The sequence below is a fragment of the Thamnophis sirtalis genome, unplaced genomic scaffold (assembly GCF_051295495.1).
Source record: "Thamnophis sirtalis isolate CommonGarterSnake01/CBP01778 unplaced genomic scaffold, rThaSir2_p1.2 scaffold_14, whole genome shotgun sequence".
NCBI classification, from domain to species: domain Eukaryota; kingdom Metazoa; phylum Chordata; class Lepidosauria; order Squamata; family Natricidae; genus Thamnophis; species Thamnophis sirtalis.
Window position 1 is genome coordinate 4,089,967 of NW_028261394.1, and position 17,043 is coordinate 4,107,009.

At 46.6% G+C, this 17,043-nt stretch overlaps 1 protein-coding gene across 1 annotated transcript in view; it reads left to right on the top strand.

Annotated features, from left to right (window-relative positions):
- Nucleotides 1–17,043, top strand: part of SDK1 (sidekick cell adhesion molecule 1) — a 501,088-nt gene that overhangs the window by 451,727 nt on the left and 32,318 nt on the right. The window contains 5 exon segments of the mRNA XM_087729082.1: nucleotides 5,628–5,740; nucleotides 9,131–9,317; nucleotides 11,472–11,609; nucleotides 15,169–15,330; nucleotides 16,770–16,895. Of these exon segments, the coding sequence (XP_087585208.1) occupies nucleotides 5,628–5,740; nucleotides 9,131–9,317; nucleotides 11,472–11,609; nucleotides 15,169–15,330; nucleotides 16,770–16,895 (726 nt within the window).

The window sequence follows — 17,043 nt, forward strand, 5'->3', positions numbered from 1 at the left end:
CATCGATGAGCCCCCAGCTGTCAATCAAGTCAGCAAAGAGGAAAAAGAAGCAATTTCCTCTCCCACTTGTGTAACCTCCCCCCCCCCACTTCCCTCCCTCCAGTGGGTGGGCTGCCTCTTTTCTATCCCCGGAAAAAAAACGATTTGGGGGAATTAAAAGTTATTTAAGAAAGTCCATACGGATGCTTCTTTCTCGCCATTGACTGAAAGAGGGGGGGGGGAACCAGGAAGCGCCGACAATCTATTCTGTCGAAGGGGAGCCGGGCTCTTAAAACGGACCTTAAAAACTCAGGTTCGTTTCTTGGGTTTGTACAAAGATTTTTTTTTATAAAAAAAACTCAGGTTCGTTTCTTGGGTTTGTACAAAGATTTTTTTTTATAAAAAAGGGGGGGGAGGGTGCTTTCATGCCGTGCTCAGAGAAAAAGTGGTTTAGAGAGGGGGCATTTTCAATATATATGGGGAGGAGGGGGCTGAATAGTGTTTTTCCCCCTTGTGCATCAAATAGGTCCATCATTTTCAGTATCTGAAGGTGGGTACAGTGTGCACCCCCAAAAAATTGAAATGTCTCTTCGCTCGAGAAAATAATAATAAATAATAGTCATTTAATCAGTATCGTTGCTATTATTTAATCCTTCCGTTCTCACACTTTCCCCTTCCTTCTTTCCTTCTTTCCTTCTTTCCTTCCTTCCTTCCTTCCTTCCTTCCTTCCTTCCCTCCCTCCCTCCTTCTTCCTTCTTCCTTCCTTCACACCATCCCTCCTGTCCCTCCCTCACCTTCCTTCCTCCCTTCTTTTCCTCCCTCCCTCCCTCCCACCATCCCTCCATCCTTCTTCCTTATTTTCCATGCTCCCTTCCTTCCTTCCTTTCCTCCCTCCCTCCCTTCCCTCCCTCCCAGCATGGTTGTGCTTTTTTGCATTTTACTTTTTAAACATTTATCCCTATCCTGCAAATGGACAACATGTCACACCCAAAGTTTTTTTTTTTTAAATTACATTTTGCAAGCTTTATTTCAAAGGCCATCACAAAAAGAACAGCATATCTAGACCAAATCAGGGTTAATGACTTGTTATGAACAAGTCCTGTTGTTTTCTTGGTATTTCTTTGTATTTGGTAGGAGTTTTATATATTTGATATGGCCAATTGATTTAATAAGCTATCTACCTACCTACCTACCTATCTATCTATGTTTCTCTCTCTTTCTATCTATCTATCTATCTATCTTTCTTTCTTTCTTTCTTTCTTTCTTTCTTTCTTTCTTTACCTATCAACCTATCTCTCTATGTCTGTCTGTCTGTCTGTCTGTCTATCTATCTATCTATCTATCTATCTATCTATCTATCTATCTATCTATCTATCTATCATCTATGTATCTATCTATCTATCTATCTATCTATCTATCTATCTATCTATCTATCTATCCTATATTGCCAAAAGTATTCGCTCACGACTTAGTCTGATTATGTGGATGGGTGAGCAAATACTTTTGGCAATATGGTGTATCTTTTCCTACCAACCTCTCTCTCTCTGTCTGTTTGTCTGTCTCTTTCTATCTATCTATCTATCATCTATCTATCTGTCTGTCTGTCTGTCTGTCTGTCTGTCTGTCTGTCTGTCTGTCTTTTCCTACCAACCTATCTCTCTATGTCTGTCTGTCTGTCTGTCTGTCTCTCTATCTCTCTACGTTTTGATGGCCGATGCTGTTGCACCAGTTCTTCCCAGTTAGTTTCATGAAATTGTTTCTTTTTTTCCCCCTTTTCTTTCCCCCTCCCCCATTCTTCCTTTCCCCCCCCCTTCCTCCCCCCCCCTTTTGGGTGTGTGATTCTGTCGTTTAATGGAGCGGTAAATAAGAATTTCTGATAATGAGCTGAAGCATCTGTCACAACAACCTGGTGCTGGTTATTAACATTTCCATTAACGGCGGGGTGGGCAGCCGTAATAAGGAAGCCGCACAGTTAGAACAAAATAAATAGTTGGTGTCAGGCAGAGTGGGTGTTAATTACTATTTTATTTTATAACCCCGGAGAGGGAGAGAGGGGGAAAATATATAAATATATAATAATAACGTGGCTTATGAAGGTCAGAGCCTGGAAAAGGAGAAGCCGCCGGAGGGGGGAGATAATTGGACCTACGTTTTGAGTCGCAAATGGTTTGCGATTTCTATTGCGGGGGGGGGGCATGGAACGGGCATCGAGAAAGCAGAGTTCTGCTCTCCAGCACTGTGGACAGAGAGGTTGTTCTTGGCACCCCCTTTGCAGGCCCAAAAAGGCTTGTGCCTGGCTCTCTTAGCTGCCTTGGGGGAGTTGGTTGCCTCTGGTTATCTACGCTCAAATCAGTTCGGGGTACCAAAGCCATGCATCAGGGGAGGAGAGGGAGGGGAAATAAAAGAGGGAGGGAGGGAGGAGAGGGGAGAGAGGAGAAGGGAGGGGGAAAGGAAGGAGGGAAGGAAAGAAGGAAGGAAGAAGAGAAGGGAAGGAGGAAGAAAAGGAAGGAATGGAATGAAAGGAAGGAGGGAGGGGAGGGAAGGAAAATAAAAGGGGGAGGGAGGGAGAAGGGAGGGAGGTAGGGGAGGGAAGGAAGTAGGGGAGGAAAATAAAGGGGAAGAGGGAGGAGAAGGGAGGGAGGAAGGAAAAGAAGGAGGGAAGGAAAGGAAGGAGGGAGGGAAGAGAGAGAAGTAAAATAAAGGGGAAGAGGGAGGGGGAAGGGAGGGAGGTAGGGGAGGGAAGGAAGGAAGGAGGGGAGGGGAGGAAAATAAAGGGGAAGAGGGAAGGGAGGGAGGGAAGGAAAGGAAGGAGGGAGAGAGGGGAGAGAAGTAAAATAAAAGGGGAAGAGGAAGGGAGGAAAAGGGAGGGAGGGAAGAAGGAAGGAAGAAGGAGGAAAGGGTGTGAGGAAAATAAAAGGGGAAGGGAGAGAGGAGAAGGGTGGGAGGGAGGGAGGGAGGGAGGGAGGGAGGGAGGGAAGGAAGGAAGGAAGGAAGGAAGGAAGGAAGGAAGGAAGGAAGGAAGGAAGGAAGGAAGGAAGGAAGGGAGTGTTGGAAGAAACTCCCTTCTGGGTTCAGCTCCAAGTGGGGAAAAAGACACTGGAAACATGGAGGCTGCTTGGAAAGATGGTTTATTGTTGGACAGGATCACATGGCTTGAGCTCCTGAACAGGAAAGGTGATTACATGCTTCAATGTTGGGTAAGGAAGAAGAGAAGGGCCAAGGAAGGGGCTTGCTGGGTTTTTTATCATCTGTTCAGCCCCACCTCCCTGTTTCCTTTTCCTGTGTAAGAAATGTATTCTGATTGGTTGTCAGACTCCCATGGGGCTATGCAGAAGCAACTCTCTAAGCAGTGTTTTGAATCCCAAGTTTGATTGAGTTCTCAAAAGCCACGTGGTGAGTGGGTAAAAGGCTAATCATGCCTTAATCCCATCCCCCTGGGGCTGAAGGGGGAGAACTCTTTGTTATGTAAAGGGACTGCCTTGGGCATCTTAATGGCCCGTTGACAAAGTTTGGGGGGGGGGGGGAGGAAGCTGCTGTTCCGTCTTTAAACACGTTTCTTCCCTTTTCACATCCAGGGAAATGTAATGTTCTGCCTTTTCAATATTTCCTAGGATATTTCATTTCTCTAGGAGAGGGCTGGGTTTTAACTTCCTACAGAAGGATGGATGGATGGATGGATGGATGGATGGATGGATGGATGGATGGATGGATGGATGGATGGATATTGGAAAATGAATGGAAATACCTGACAAATGAATTTGGGATGAAGGCCATATACCTGTCCCAGGATAATGTGGCAGAATCCGACCTGTGTCTCCGGCGCCACAGACTTTCTTCCAAGCTTTTGAGCCCATCCCCATGGAAGTTCTCACTCCCCAGAAGAGGTTCCCTGAGGATGGGCTCCAGCATGAGCCCAAAAGTTTGGAACAACAAACCTCTCTTCCCAGAGAGCGCCAAAGGAATTCGTTCGTTGGATTCCTTCAGGAGGTGGGAGCAGAGATTCCAAAGAGGATGTCAAACACAGCCAAAATCCTTCGGAACGTGTTCTCATTTGCTAAAGTTGGTCAAAAGGGTGTGTGTGTGTGGTTAGGAGAGAGAAAGTCTCGCTGGGCTTTTCAATTTCACTGGCTAATCTAGGATAGTCAAAATAACATGCATTTATTCATCCTATTTACGTCCCACCATTCAATTCTAGCAGATAATTAAGAGGCCTAAAATGCCAATCAAATTAAATCCCCCCACTTGGATCAAACTTCCCAAATGCCAGCTTACAGGAAAAATGTTCACGTCGCTACGACAAAGCGTTTGCCAACTCTCAAGAGAAGAGGGCTCCGCTGTTGGGGACGGGGAGAGGTGGGAGAAGGGAGGTGGTCCCTGACAATGGACTCCATCCTCTCTGTCTGTCTTCTCCCGGTTTTAAAAACATTGGGGGGGGGGTTGCAGTTTCAGAACGGAGATTGAGGCTGTGTTTCCCAAATTGAGGACTAGGAGGAACTTTAACAGTTGAGATTCACTCTCTGCTTTCTTGGTGATCTGCAGAAGAAGGAAGAAAGAGAGGGAGGGAGGGAGGGAGGTAAGGAGGGAGGAAGAAGGAAGGAGGGAGGGAGGAAAAAGGGGAGGGAGGGAAGTGAGAAAGAGGGAGGAAGGAAAGAAGGAAACAGGCAGGCAGGAGATGGAAAAGAGAGAAGGAAGGGAGGGAGAAAGGAAGGAAGGATGGAGGGAGGAGATGGAAATGGAAGGAAGGAGGGAGAAAGAAGGAAGGAGGGAGGGAGGAAAAAGGAAGGGAGGGGAGAAAGAGGGAGGGAGGAAAGAAGGAAAGCAGGCAGGCAGGAGATGGAAAGGAGAGGAAGGAAGGAGGGAGAAAGGAAGGATGGAAGGAGGAAGATAGGGAAAAGGAAATGGAAATGAAAGGAAGGAGGGAGAAAGAAGAAGGGAGGGAGGAAAAAAGGGAGGGAGGGAAGTGAGAAGAGGGAGGGAGGAAAGAAGGAAAGCAGGCAGGCAGGAGATGGAAAGGAGAGGAAGAGATGGAAAAGAGAGGGAGAAAGGAAGGAGGGAGAAGAGATAGAAATGAAAGGAAGGAGGGAGAAAGAAGAAGGAGGGAGGAAAAAGGGAGGGAGGGAAGTGAGAAAGAGGGAGGGAGGAAAGAAAGAAAGCAGGCAGGCAGGAGGAGATGGAAAGGAGGGGAAGAAGATGGAAAAGAGAGGGAGAAGGGAGGGAGAAAGGAAGGAGGAGAAGAGATGGAAATGAAAGGAAGGAGAGAGGGAAGGGAGAAAGAAGGAAGGGAGGGAGGGAGGAAGAAAAGAAGAAAAGCAGGCAGGCAATCGATGGAAAAGGAGAGGAAGGAGGGAAGAAAGGAAGAAAGAAATTTAGACATGATGAGGGAGGGAGGTGAGAGATGGAAGGAAGAAAGGAGGGAGGAGGAAGGGAGGGATGGATATTGAAATGGACAAAAGGATTTGGCGAAGGGATTCCTTGGGAGACGAGAATTCCTAGAGAAGCCACTGAAGACAGCAGCGAATCGTGAGGCATCTAACGCAGGCCAAACGCTCCGTCTAGTGCGATCACCTTCTTCCCTCCGGCGTTGGTGTCAGTCAAATCAATGCCTCCTCCTCCTCCCCCCAACCTCTTCTCTCCTCTTCTTTCCCAAGCTCCCGCCATGCCTCCCCAGAATATCCACATCACTGCCGTCTCTGCAAGCCAGCTGGAGATCACCTGGAGCCCCCTCCTGTGGACAGCAGAACGAAACATCCAAGGCTACAAGGCAAGTCCGGGTGAAATGCCCTTCAGGGAGGCGCCTGGCTGCGTTTTTTCGGACTCTTGGATCCAGACAAAAACACAGATTTCCCAGCCACCTTCTCTCCACAAACATTAACTCTTCGATTACTTAACTATGCCGTTTAAGTCTTCCTTCTGGACCTCCTCTTTTATGATATACCGATCTTAGTTAGGGGAGGGACGCGGTGGCTCAGTGGCTAAGACCCTGAGCTTGTTGGTCAGAAAGGCCAGCAGTTCGAATCCCTAGTGCCACGTAACAGAGTGAGCTCCCGTGACTTGTCCAGCTTCTGCCAGCCTAGCAGTTTGAAAGCAAGGTAAAAGTGCAAGTAGAAAAATAGGAACCACCTTTGGTGGGAAGGGAACATCGTTCCGTGCACCTTCAGCGTTGAGTCATGCGGCCACATGACCACGGAGACGTCTCAGACAGCGCTGGTTCTTTGGCTTTGAAACGGAGATGAGCACTGCCCCCTAGAGTCAGGAATGACTAGCATGCATGGCATGGAGAACATTTACCTGACTCTTAGAAAGGCACCAATTGCAAACCCACAAAAAACAACTGAAAAATCCGCAAATATACCCACAGGGCCAGCTGAGAGCAGCTTTTTCCAACCTGGGGAACGCTGTTCCCAAACCGCAGAGGGTCCGTCGGCTGAGGATGATGGGAGTTGAAGCCTAACACAAGTTGGACTCCCTCTCCTCATAACGTGAAGACTTCCTCCCTCAAGTGGATCCATAGAAATAAATCTCAATGGACTCTAACCCTTAAAAGCAGAAGTTGGGAGCATTAGACCTGATGCTTTCATTAAGGGGTTGTCCTCGGGAGAGAGAGTTACTACCACACGCCTTCTGGGTCAGAAAGATGAACTGATGGGATTCAGGCAGTGGTGGGATTAATAAAATTAACCACCAGTTCTCTGCCCTAATGACAGCTGGCTTGGCGTTGCTCGGTGGTCATGTGACTGGGTGGGCATGGCCAACTCAACGTCACTCAGGTCGATGGGCGCTTCGCCTTAGCTGTGACAATGTCATAAGTGTTAACCAGAGAGGCGGTTTCTGTAAGCAGGGCAATAAAGATGAGGCTAGAAACAACACCCGAAGGTTTCCTTCCTGCCTTCCTTACAAGATTATGCCCTGTAAACAGAAAAACAAAATTTATTTTATTTATTTATTTATTTATAGTGTTTGTATGCCGCCCACTCTGAGAGACTCAGGGCGGCTTACAGATAAAAAGGAAGGGGGGAACATACAAAAACTAAAAAACAACATTAAAAATCCCACAACATTCATATCTTAGGATGGGGCTGGAAAAATCAAGAGCCCCAGGCCTGCCGGAACAGCCAAGTCTTGGTCACTTTGCGGAAGGCCGGGAGGGTAGTAAGGGTCTGGATCTCCATGGGGAGATCGTTCCATAGGGGCCGGAGCAGCTACAGAGAAGGCCCTCCCCCGGGGAGTCGCCAGCCGACATTGACCGGCAGATGAATCCGGAGGAGATTTCTTCCAACAACCGGTTCTCCGAACTGCTTAGAAAGTTGACAACCGGTTCTCCAGAATAGGTGCGAACCGGCTGAATCCCACCACTGAATTCAGGCGGCCAAGGAGCAAGGATCTCCAAACTTGGCACCGTTTAAGACTCGTGGAGTTCCGCTGGCTGGGGAATCTGGGCGTTGAAGTCCACAATCTTAAAAGTTGCCAAGTCAGGAGTCTCATCGAGAATTCTTCCCAGAAACCAACTAGAGCCATTTGTCACAAGTGAAGATACTTCCTGGCCAGAAAATCCTTGGCAGTGCCACGTCTATTATTATTCATTTTCCAGGGACCTTTCAAATTGCCAAGTGTCAAATATGTAAATGCAATCCAATCTGCATAGTGCCAGAGTAATTACTCAAAGCCAATTTCTCCCTCCTCGTCCTCCTCTTCCTTAGGAAGGGTGGCATTAGAAGACCAGGCCAAGTCGGAGAAAAAAACACACACCGGGTGATTGCCACCAACTAGAAGTCTGGTGGCTGTCCCAGATCCAAAAATCTCCTCCAAGAATAAATGTAACCACCGCTTGGCTTCTAAAACTCTGAAACGCTATTCTCCTGATCACTCCTGGAGCTTGGCCAATATCCATTGCCTGGTGCAGCTTCCACCTGTGCCATTACTTCTTGGCTGTAACAACCTGCATACCTTCTCTCCTGTTTGGCACAAACACTTTCTGATCATTGGGCTTGTAAACACCAAAGCAGATTCTTGACCAGACAGTGAAGTCAGGTCCCTGGTGAGCTTTGAGTGGGTTTGGTAAAACCATTACAACTCAGAAGTGGATCTCCGGTGCCAAACCAGGGGCTCTGCTAGGGAATTATGGGAAAGCAGATCTGGGGTTTCTAAATCACTGGTGGAATGTTAATAACTTGGCTGAGTAAACCCAGCTGCAGGAATTGCCTGCTAGAGCTAAAGCATGGGTGTCAAACTCGAGGCCCGGGGGCCAGATCCGGCCCTCAAGATGCTTAGATCTGGCCCCCTGGAAATAGCGAAGGACCGGCCCATGGAGCCTCTGCCATCGAAAATGGAGCTCCGGGAAGCCGCACAAGGCCCACCCAACTTCATTTTTGACCATGGCCTCCTGCAGCTCTCTGCCAGTGAAAACGGAAGGCCTGGGAAGGCCGCGTGCTCCATGCTCACTAGCAGAAGGCTGCAGGAGGCCGTTGCGGTAGGAAACGGAGCCTCGCCGAGTGACGTCAAGCTGGCCATGCCTTCCCTGGCCACGCCCCCTGACACTGCCCCCTCCCCCTGAGATCAAACACAACCCTGATGGCGTCCCTCACTGAAATTGAGTTTGACACCCCTGATCTAAAGCGTGTGCTGCAGCTCCAACTCCAGTGAGCCAACAGGTATCGAGCTGGTTGAGAATTGGAATTAGAAATGATTAGAATAGAATAGAATAGAAAAGAATAGAACAGAATATTAGAATAGAATATTAGAATAGAATAGAATAGAATAGAATAGAATAGAATAGAATAGAACAGAACAGAACAGAATAGAATAGAATAACAGAGTTGGAAGGGACCTTGGAGGTCTTCTAGTCCAACCCCCTGCCTAGACAGGAAACCCTACACCACTTCAGACAAATGGCTATGCAACATCTTCTTAAAGACTTCCAGTGTTGGGGCATTCACAACTTCTGGAGGCAAGTCATTCCATTGTTCTCACTGTCCAGAAATGTCCCCTAAGTTGCTTCTCTCCTTGATTAGTTTCCACCCATTTCTTCTTGTCCTGCCCTCCGGTGCTTTGGAGGATAGTTTGATTCCCTCTCCTTTGTGGAAGCCCCTGAGATGTCATGGGAACTTGAAGGATAGTCTACTGGGCTCATCTCTCTTTTTCCCCCCCCAACCAGGTCTACTATTGGGAGAAAGACGGTCAGAATGACACTGAGAAAGTGAAAGTTCTCTTCCTACCGGATACAAGCATCCGGCTCAAAAACCTGACCAGTTTCTCCAAGTACCTGGTCGGGATTTCTGCTTTTAACGCGGCAGGGGATGGACCCAAGACGAGCCCTGCGGAAGGAAGGACGCTCCAGGCAGGTAAGCACGAGAAGGATCCTCCCACCGAGCCACCGATGCCATGCTTCGCACTGTTAACTCGGTGCCTGTAGAGATTCTCCGTCCTCCAGATCATGGTTGTCCCAAAGGTGCTTTTTTTCAAGATTTTCTTGTGTTTTTTCTTTGAAGATGTTTCGCTTCTCATCCAAGAAACTTCTTCAGAACTTCTTCTTCATGGTCCATGGAGATTCTCAGTCCTCCAGGTCATGGTTGTCCCAAAGGTGCTTTTTCAGGAGGCAACTAGACTTTCTTGTTTTTTTTTCCTTTTGAAGACATTTTGCTTCTCATCCAAGAAGCTTCTTCAGCTCTAACATGATACTGGGGAATGGAAGGATTTATATTCATTGCAGACAACTGGTCATTTGCATCCTTTTAGAGGGTCATTGAGGCCACTTGGAAGTTTATCTCTGTCCTCAGGGTCACCTGAGCGGTGCAAATGGTTCCTGTAGTCTGCAATTTTTTTCCCTCTGGAAATCCATTCCTCCTCCCACACCATTCCAAGGGTCTTCATCCCAAATTGCATAGCTAAACATCTGTAGAGATTCTCAAGTCCTCCAGGTCACGGTTGGCCCAAAGGGGCTTTTTCAGGAGGCATCTGGACTTCCTTGTTTTTTCTTTTGAAGAGGTTTTGCTTCTCATCCAAGAAGCTTCTTCAGCTCTGACTATATGGTGAGGAATGGAAGGATTTATATTCCTTGCAGACAACTAGTCATTTGCATCCTTTTAGAGGGTCATTGAGGCCACTTGGAGGTTTATCTCTGTCCTCAGGGTCACCTGAGCGGTGCAAATGGTTCCTGTAGTCTGCAATTTTTTTCCCTCTGGAAATCCATTCCTCCTCCCACACCATTCCAAGGGTCTTCATCCCCAAATTGCATAGCTAAACATCTGTAGAGATTCTCAGTCCTCCAGGTCACGGTTGTCCCAAAGGGGCTTTTTCAGGAGGCACCTGGACTTCCTTGTTTTTTTCTTTTGAAGAGGTTTTGCTTCTCATCCAAGAAGCTTCTTCAGCTCTGACTATATGGTGAGGAATGGAAGGATTTATATTCCTTGCAGACAGCTAGTCATTTGCATCCTTTTAGAGGGTCATTGAGGCCACTTGGAGGTTTGTCTCTGTCCTCAGGGTCACCTGAGCGGTGCAAATGGTTCCTGTAGTCTGCAATTTTTTCCCCTCTGGAAATCCATTCCTCCTCCCACACCATTCCAAGGGTCTTCATCCCAAATTGCATAGCTAAACATCTGTAGAGATTCTCAGTCCTCCAGGTCACGGTTGTCCCAAAGGGGCTTTTTCAGGAGGCAACTGGACTTCCTTGTTTTTTCTTTTGAAGAGGTTTTGCTTCTCATCCAAGAAGCTTCTTCAGCTCTGACTATATGGTGAGGAATGGAAGGATTTATATTCCTTGCAGACAGCTAGTCATTTGCATCCTTTTAGAGGGTCATTGAGGCCACTTGGAGGTTTATCTCTGTCCTCAGGGTCACCTGAGCGGTGCAAATGGTTCCTGTAGCCTGCAGTTTTTTCCCCTCTGGAAATCCATTCCTCCTCCCACACCATTCCAAGGGTCTTCGTCCCAAATTGCATAGCTAAACGTCTGTAGAGATTCTCAAGTCCTCCAGGTCACGGTTGTCCCAAAGGGGCTTTTTCAGGAGGCATCTGGACTTCCTTGTTTTTTCTTTTGAAGAGGTTTTGCTTCTCATCCAAGAAGCTTCTTCAGCTCTGACTATATGGTGAGGAATGGAAGGATTTATATTCATTGCAGACAACTGGTCATTTGCATCCTTTTAGAGGGTCATTGAGGCCACTTGGAGGTTTATCTCTGTCCTCAGGGTCACCTGAGCGGTCCAAATGGTTCCTGTAGTCTGCAATTTTTTTCCCTCTGGAAATCCATTCCTCCTCCCACACCATTCCAAGGGTCTTCATCCCAAATTGCATAGCTAAACATCTGTAGAGATTCTCAGTCCTCCAGGTCACGGTTGCTTCCTAACCCCAACTGATCAAACGTCCAGGCTGAAAAACAAAGGGACCTTTTTTTCGTTGGTACCGATCTTGAAGCGGATGCCAACATGAACAAATCCAGATTGCGGGGTGGAGGGCAACATTTGTGATCCCGCTGACTCCAAGCCTGCCTTGATCTCTTCCAGCCCCAGGAGTCCCCAGTTTCTTGATCTTCTCCGAAATCACTTGCTCGGCACTAAACGTGTCTTGGGGAGAGCCAACAGCCGCCAATGGGATCTTGCAAGGTTATCGGGTGATCTATGAACCTTTGGCCCCAGTTCAAGGTAAGAAACCCCCCCAAGAAGGATACGATAGTCTTGGGAGGGGGTCGATCTATGGCAGAGATGCAATTGATCTTCGGACACTCCCATTCATCTTCTTTTCTTTTGGCAAAGGCTCAGTGGCTAAGTCGCTGAGCTTGTCAATCAGAAAGGTCAGCAGTTCAGCAGTTCGAATCCCTAGCGCCGCGTAACGGAGGGAGCTCCCGTGACTTGTCCCAGCTTCTGCCAACCTAGCAGTTCGAAAGCACATAAAAATGCAAGTAGAAAAATAGGAACCACCTTTGGTGGGAAGGGAACAGCGTTCCATGCGCCTTTGGCGTCGAGTCATGCCGGCCACCTGACCACGGAGACGTCTTCGGACAGCGCTGGCTCTTCGGCTTTGAAACGGAGATGTGCACCGCCCCCTAGAGTCAGGAACAACTGGCACAGATGTGTGAGGGGAACCTTTACCTTTACCTCAGTAAGATTCGGACCCTCACCCAGGCCTTCCGAAAAGCCGTTAAAACCTGGCTGTGTCGGCAGGCCTGGGGTCGATGAGTTTCCTTCCCCTCTCAAATTGTGTGGCTGTTGGTTGTTTTTAAATGCCCTGTACTTTTGTAGTTTTTGTGTTTTTCCCTTCACCTCCTTGGGTTTGTGCGCCGCCCTGAGTCCCGCAGGGAATAGGGCAGCATATAAATAAAATGAAACTCATACTCAAACTCAAATTAAGTAGCATTTATCAAGAGTCTGCCACTTAGTTAATGGCTTGGTGGAAGCCATCCATTTGTCCCCCGAGATGGGTGGAAGCACGTAAAAAATGCAAGTAGAAAAACAGGAACCACCTTTGGTGGGAAGGTAACAGCGTTCCATGACTTCGGCATTGAGTCATGCCAGCCACACATGACCACAGAGACGTCTTCGGACAGCGCTGTAGAAGTAGGTTTTTTTCCCCTGCAGACTCTCTCCTTTCGGCCTGGATTTTCCTGGTATTATGTACTCACTCCTCCTGTTTAAAAATCAATTCCCCTAATATCCGACGATAACAGAGTAACCCTTGAGCCATTCTTCGCCCCTCTTTTAAAATAACAATATTGTCGAGGTTTTGCTCTCTGGATTTGACTGAGAAATCATCCCCGATCCTGCCAACAATGGCAAATGGCATCCGATGGGTTTGACCCAGCTTTCTCCCCTCCAATTCCGGGATTTCCAATTGCAGCTGAAAGGAGAAATTGAACCAAAGTGCTTGAAGAAAGCGCTGAAGTTGATTGAACCAATCCAGGCAAAATTAAGTTTTGTGGAGATGCCACCTATGGTTGGCTTCCCAATTATCTGCCGAGGTGGTCGGCACTCCTGGGTTTCTTCCACAAATACCAGCTGCCACGTTGCAGTCAAAGGAGAAGGAAGGACGTTTTAAAGGGAGAAAGGAAGAAAACATTGATTTTCGAACGAGTCTCAAGGGGGCCACGGCTTCATTTTCAAAGCCCGAAAAGCAAACTTCAGATTTTAAACCTTAGATCAGAAGGGGGAACATCCCTGCGCCCACTTTCTTCTGTCAGAAACACATCCTCTCCCAATCAAATTGCAGTTGGATCTTAGAAGGAGACTCTTAACCTTTGTTTATTCCATGGGAGCCTTTTATCTATCTGTCTGTCTGTCTGTCTATGATATATTCATCCATCTATCCATCTATCCATCTATCTATCTATCTATCTATCTATCTATCTATCTATCTATCTATCTATCTATCGTATATCCATCCATCAAAGATAGATAGATAGATAGATAGATAGATAGGTAGGTAGGTAGGTAGGTAGGTAGGTAGGTAGGTAGGTAGGTAGGTAGATAGATAGATAGATAGATAGATAGATAGATAGATAGATAGATAGATAGATAGATAGATAGATAGATAGATAGATGGATAGATAGAAGATGGATGGATATATAATAGATAGATGATAAATAGATAGTAGATAGATGGATGGATGGATGGATGGATGGATGGATGGATGGATGGATAGATGATGATGATGATAGATAGATAGATAGATAGATAGATAGATAGATAGATAGATAGATAGATAGATAGAAGATGGATGGATATATAATAGATAGATGATAAATAGTAGATGAATGGATGGATGGATGGATGGATAGATGATAGATAGATAGATAGATAGATAGATAGATAGATAGATAGATAGATAGATAGATAGATAGATAGATAGATAGAAAGAAGATGGATGGATATATAATAGATAGATGATAAATAGTAGATGGATGGATGGATGGATGGATAGGATAGATAGATAGATAGATAGATAGATAGATAGATAGATAGATAGATAGATAGATAGATAGATAGATAGATAGAAGATGGATGGATATATAATAGATAGATGATAAATAGATAGTAGATGGATGGATGGATGGATAGATGATAGATAGATAGATAGATAGATAGATAGATAGATAGATAGATAGATAGATAGATAGATAGATAGATAGATAGATAGATAGATGATAGATAGATGGCTCATTGGCTAAGATGCTGAGCTTGTCGATCAGAAAGATCAGCAGGTCGAATCCCTAGTTACAGAAATTGAATGAATGAACGAAGGAATGGACACAAAAGCCTTAAAAACATTAAAATTGACAACACATAAAAGTTCAAAACCAAGGGCCCAGCAAAGTACTATTAGGCCTTTTTCTACATAAATGTCTTTAATCAAATAGCATCTCTCACTGTAAAGCAAGATATTTAACCTTGGCAACTTTAAGTCCTGAGGATTTCAACTCCCAGAATTTCCCAGCCAGCATCGGATTCTGGGAGTTCGTCCCCAGGTCTTAAAGTCCCCAAGATTGGACACCCCCCCCCCCTGCTCTAAACCGATTTAAAAGAAACTTTTTCGCATAACAAGGCACATTGGCTCACTTTTCTCCCATCTGCCTCCTCTTTCTCCTCCGCTATCGTCTCTCTCCCTTCTTTTAGAAGGGACGAGGCCACAAGCGGTAGACATGGGAAATTCTAAAGGATGTCTGTTTACTTTTCTTTTCCCCAAAACATTGAGACGTTGGTCAACAGAGGCTGTGGCCGAGCGATTTTTTTTCTCCCCGGGAGCCATTCGACAGAATGATGGGGGTTAAAGGACCCCCCACAGGGTCCATTTGGGTTTCCAGAGAGAAGCTACAAGCCCCAATTACCTTGGCTCACCTCTTCCTTTCATCCCTGGGCAATCAGGGACAGTAATCTCCAGCCGCTTGAAAATCTCCCAACTGCGCCTGTGAAGTTTCCCCCCCCCCGCCCCCCCGCCTCTCACCAGCCTCCACTTATCAAGCTTGGAGTCTAATTACACTTATCTCTGCCGAAAATTGTCCATTATTGCCACTTAAATTCCCACTAATTGTAAGAAAAGCGTCTCTAGCAAATGGCTCGATCATCATTTCGCCCGTAATCTGGTTGGCATCGTTTTTCTGCCAGCTCACAACTTGTTTGCTTTGCTTGCTTTCCTTCCTCTTGACCCCCCCCCCAACCTCTCTTTTTCTTTTGAACACTCTTTTGATCCCCACTCTCCTTTTTCTTTAGGGGTGAGCAAAGTGGTGACCGTGGACATCCAGGGTAATGGGCAGCGCTGGTTGAAAGTCAGAGATCTCACCAAAGGAATGACCTACTTGTTCCGAGTTCAAGCCAGGACTATCATCTACGGACCCGAATTGCAAGCCAACATCACCGCTGGGCCAGCGGAAGGTGAGGGGCGGCGCTGGGTGGAAACTAATCAAAGAGAGAAGCAACTTAGGAGAAATTTCTTTTTTTTGTAAATATGTTTTTATTTTCCATTTTCATTTCGTACAGTCAATAGAAATAGCAGTAGACTTATATACCGCTTCATAGGGCTTTCAGGCCTCTCTAAGCGGTTTACAGAGAGTCAGCATATTGCCCCCAACAATCTGGGTCCTCATTTTACCCACCTCGGAAGGATGGAAGGCTGAGTCAACCCCGAGCCGGTGAGATTTGAACCGCTGAACTGCTGATCTAGCAGTAGCCTGCAGTGCTGCATATATACTGTGCATAACTGGGGCCATATAACATTAAACAATAAACACAGCCATTCCTCTTGTCAACAATACCCCCAAAAATAGAAACCCAATGTACCTCTTTGACCCTCCATACACCCTTTCTTTCGCCCCCCTCCAACTTTCCATCTTCCCTCCATCCTTCCCCTCTACCCTACTTCCCCTCCCCCTCTACCACTCCTCTCTCCCGGTACCCTCCCTCCCTTCCTTCTCACCCTCCCTCCCATCCTCTCTCCCACCCTCTCTACCCCTCTTTCTTCTATCCCTCTACTCCTCCCTTCGGTGTATTTCTGCTATCTATTAATATATTCAGCTTGTCCTATTTTTACAGTGAAATTAAAGAGCAACAGTATACAAGTGCAGTCGTGTTACTTTAAAATCTAACACATACTATATATCCCCCCTCCCCCCCTAACACCCCAAACTTAGGGGGAATTTCTTGACAGTGAGAACAATGAATCAGTGGAACAACTGGCCTCCAGAAGTTGCGAATGCTCCAACACTGGAAGTTTCCAAGAAGATGTTGAAGACACCATGTGTCTGAAGTGGTGTAGGGTTCCCTGCCTAGGTAGGGGGTTGGACTAGAAGACCTCCAATGTCCCTTCCAACTCTATTCTAAGATGAACAGGAGTCTGGGGGTTGAATTGTATGACGGACGGTTGAGGGAGCGAGGTATATCTTAGTCTATCAAAGAAAAGGACTAGGGGCGATATGATAGTGGTCTTCCAATACTTGAGGGGCTACCACAGAGAAGAGGAGGTTGACTTATTCTCCAAAGCCCCTGAAGACAGGACAAGGAACAATAGATGGAAGCTCATCAAAGAGAGATCCAACCTAGAAGTAAGGATAAATTTCCTGACAGTGAGAACAATTAGTCAGTGGAACAACTTGCATCCCAGAGTTGTGGGGGCTCCAATGTTGGAGATCTCCAAGGAAGAATTGGACAACCATTTGTTCAGGATGATACAAGATCTCTTTCCTTGTGGAGAAGGTTGGGCTAGAAGATTCCTGAGTTCCCTTCTAACCCTGTGATTCTATGTCCTGTGTTTTATTGTGTATTTATTTGTTCCTCTGCCTCAACCGGTTCTTCCTTTGCCCCCCACCCTCCCGCAGGATCCCCTGGCTCTCCACAGCATGTGCTGGTCTCCAAATCCACCTCTGGACTCACTTTGTACTGGACGGAGGGAGCTTCCGGAGTGAAACCCATCACTGGCTACGTCATAGAAAGTCGACCTTCAGGTAGGTTGTATTGCCGTCTCCGTGCAACAGAAGATCAACACCGACTGACCGAGAAAACCTAGTTAGAAGGAAAGAGTGAAATTAAGGGTGGGGGGGTATTACCCTGGGAAGACATCCCAAACTAGCTGTGAAACTCCTGTCCATAACT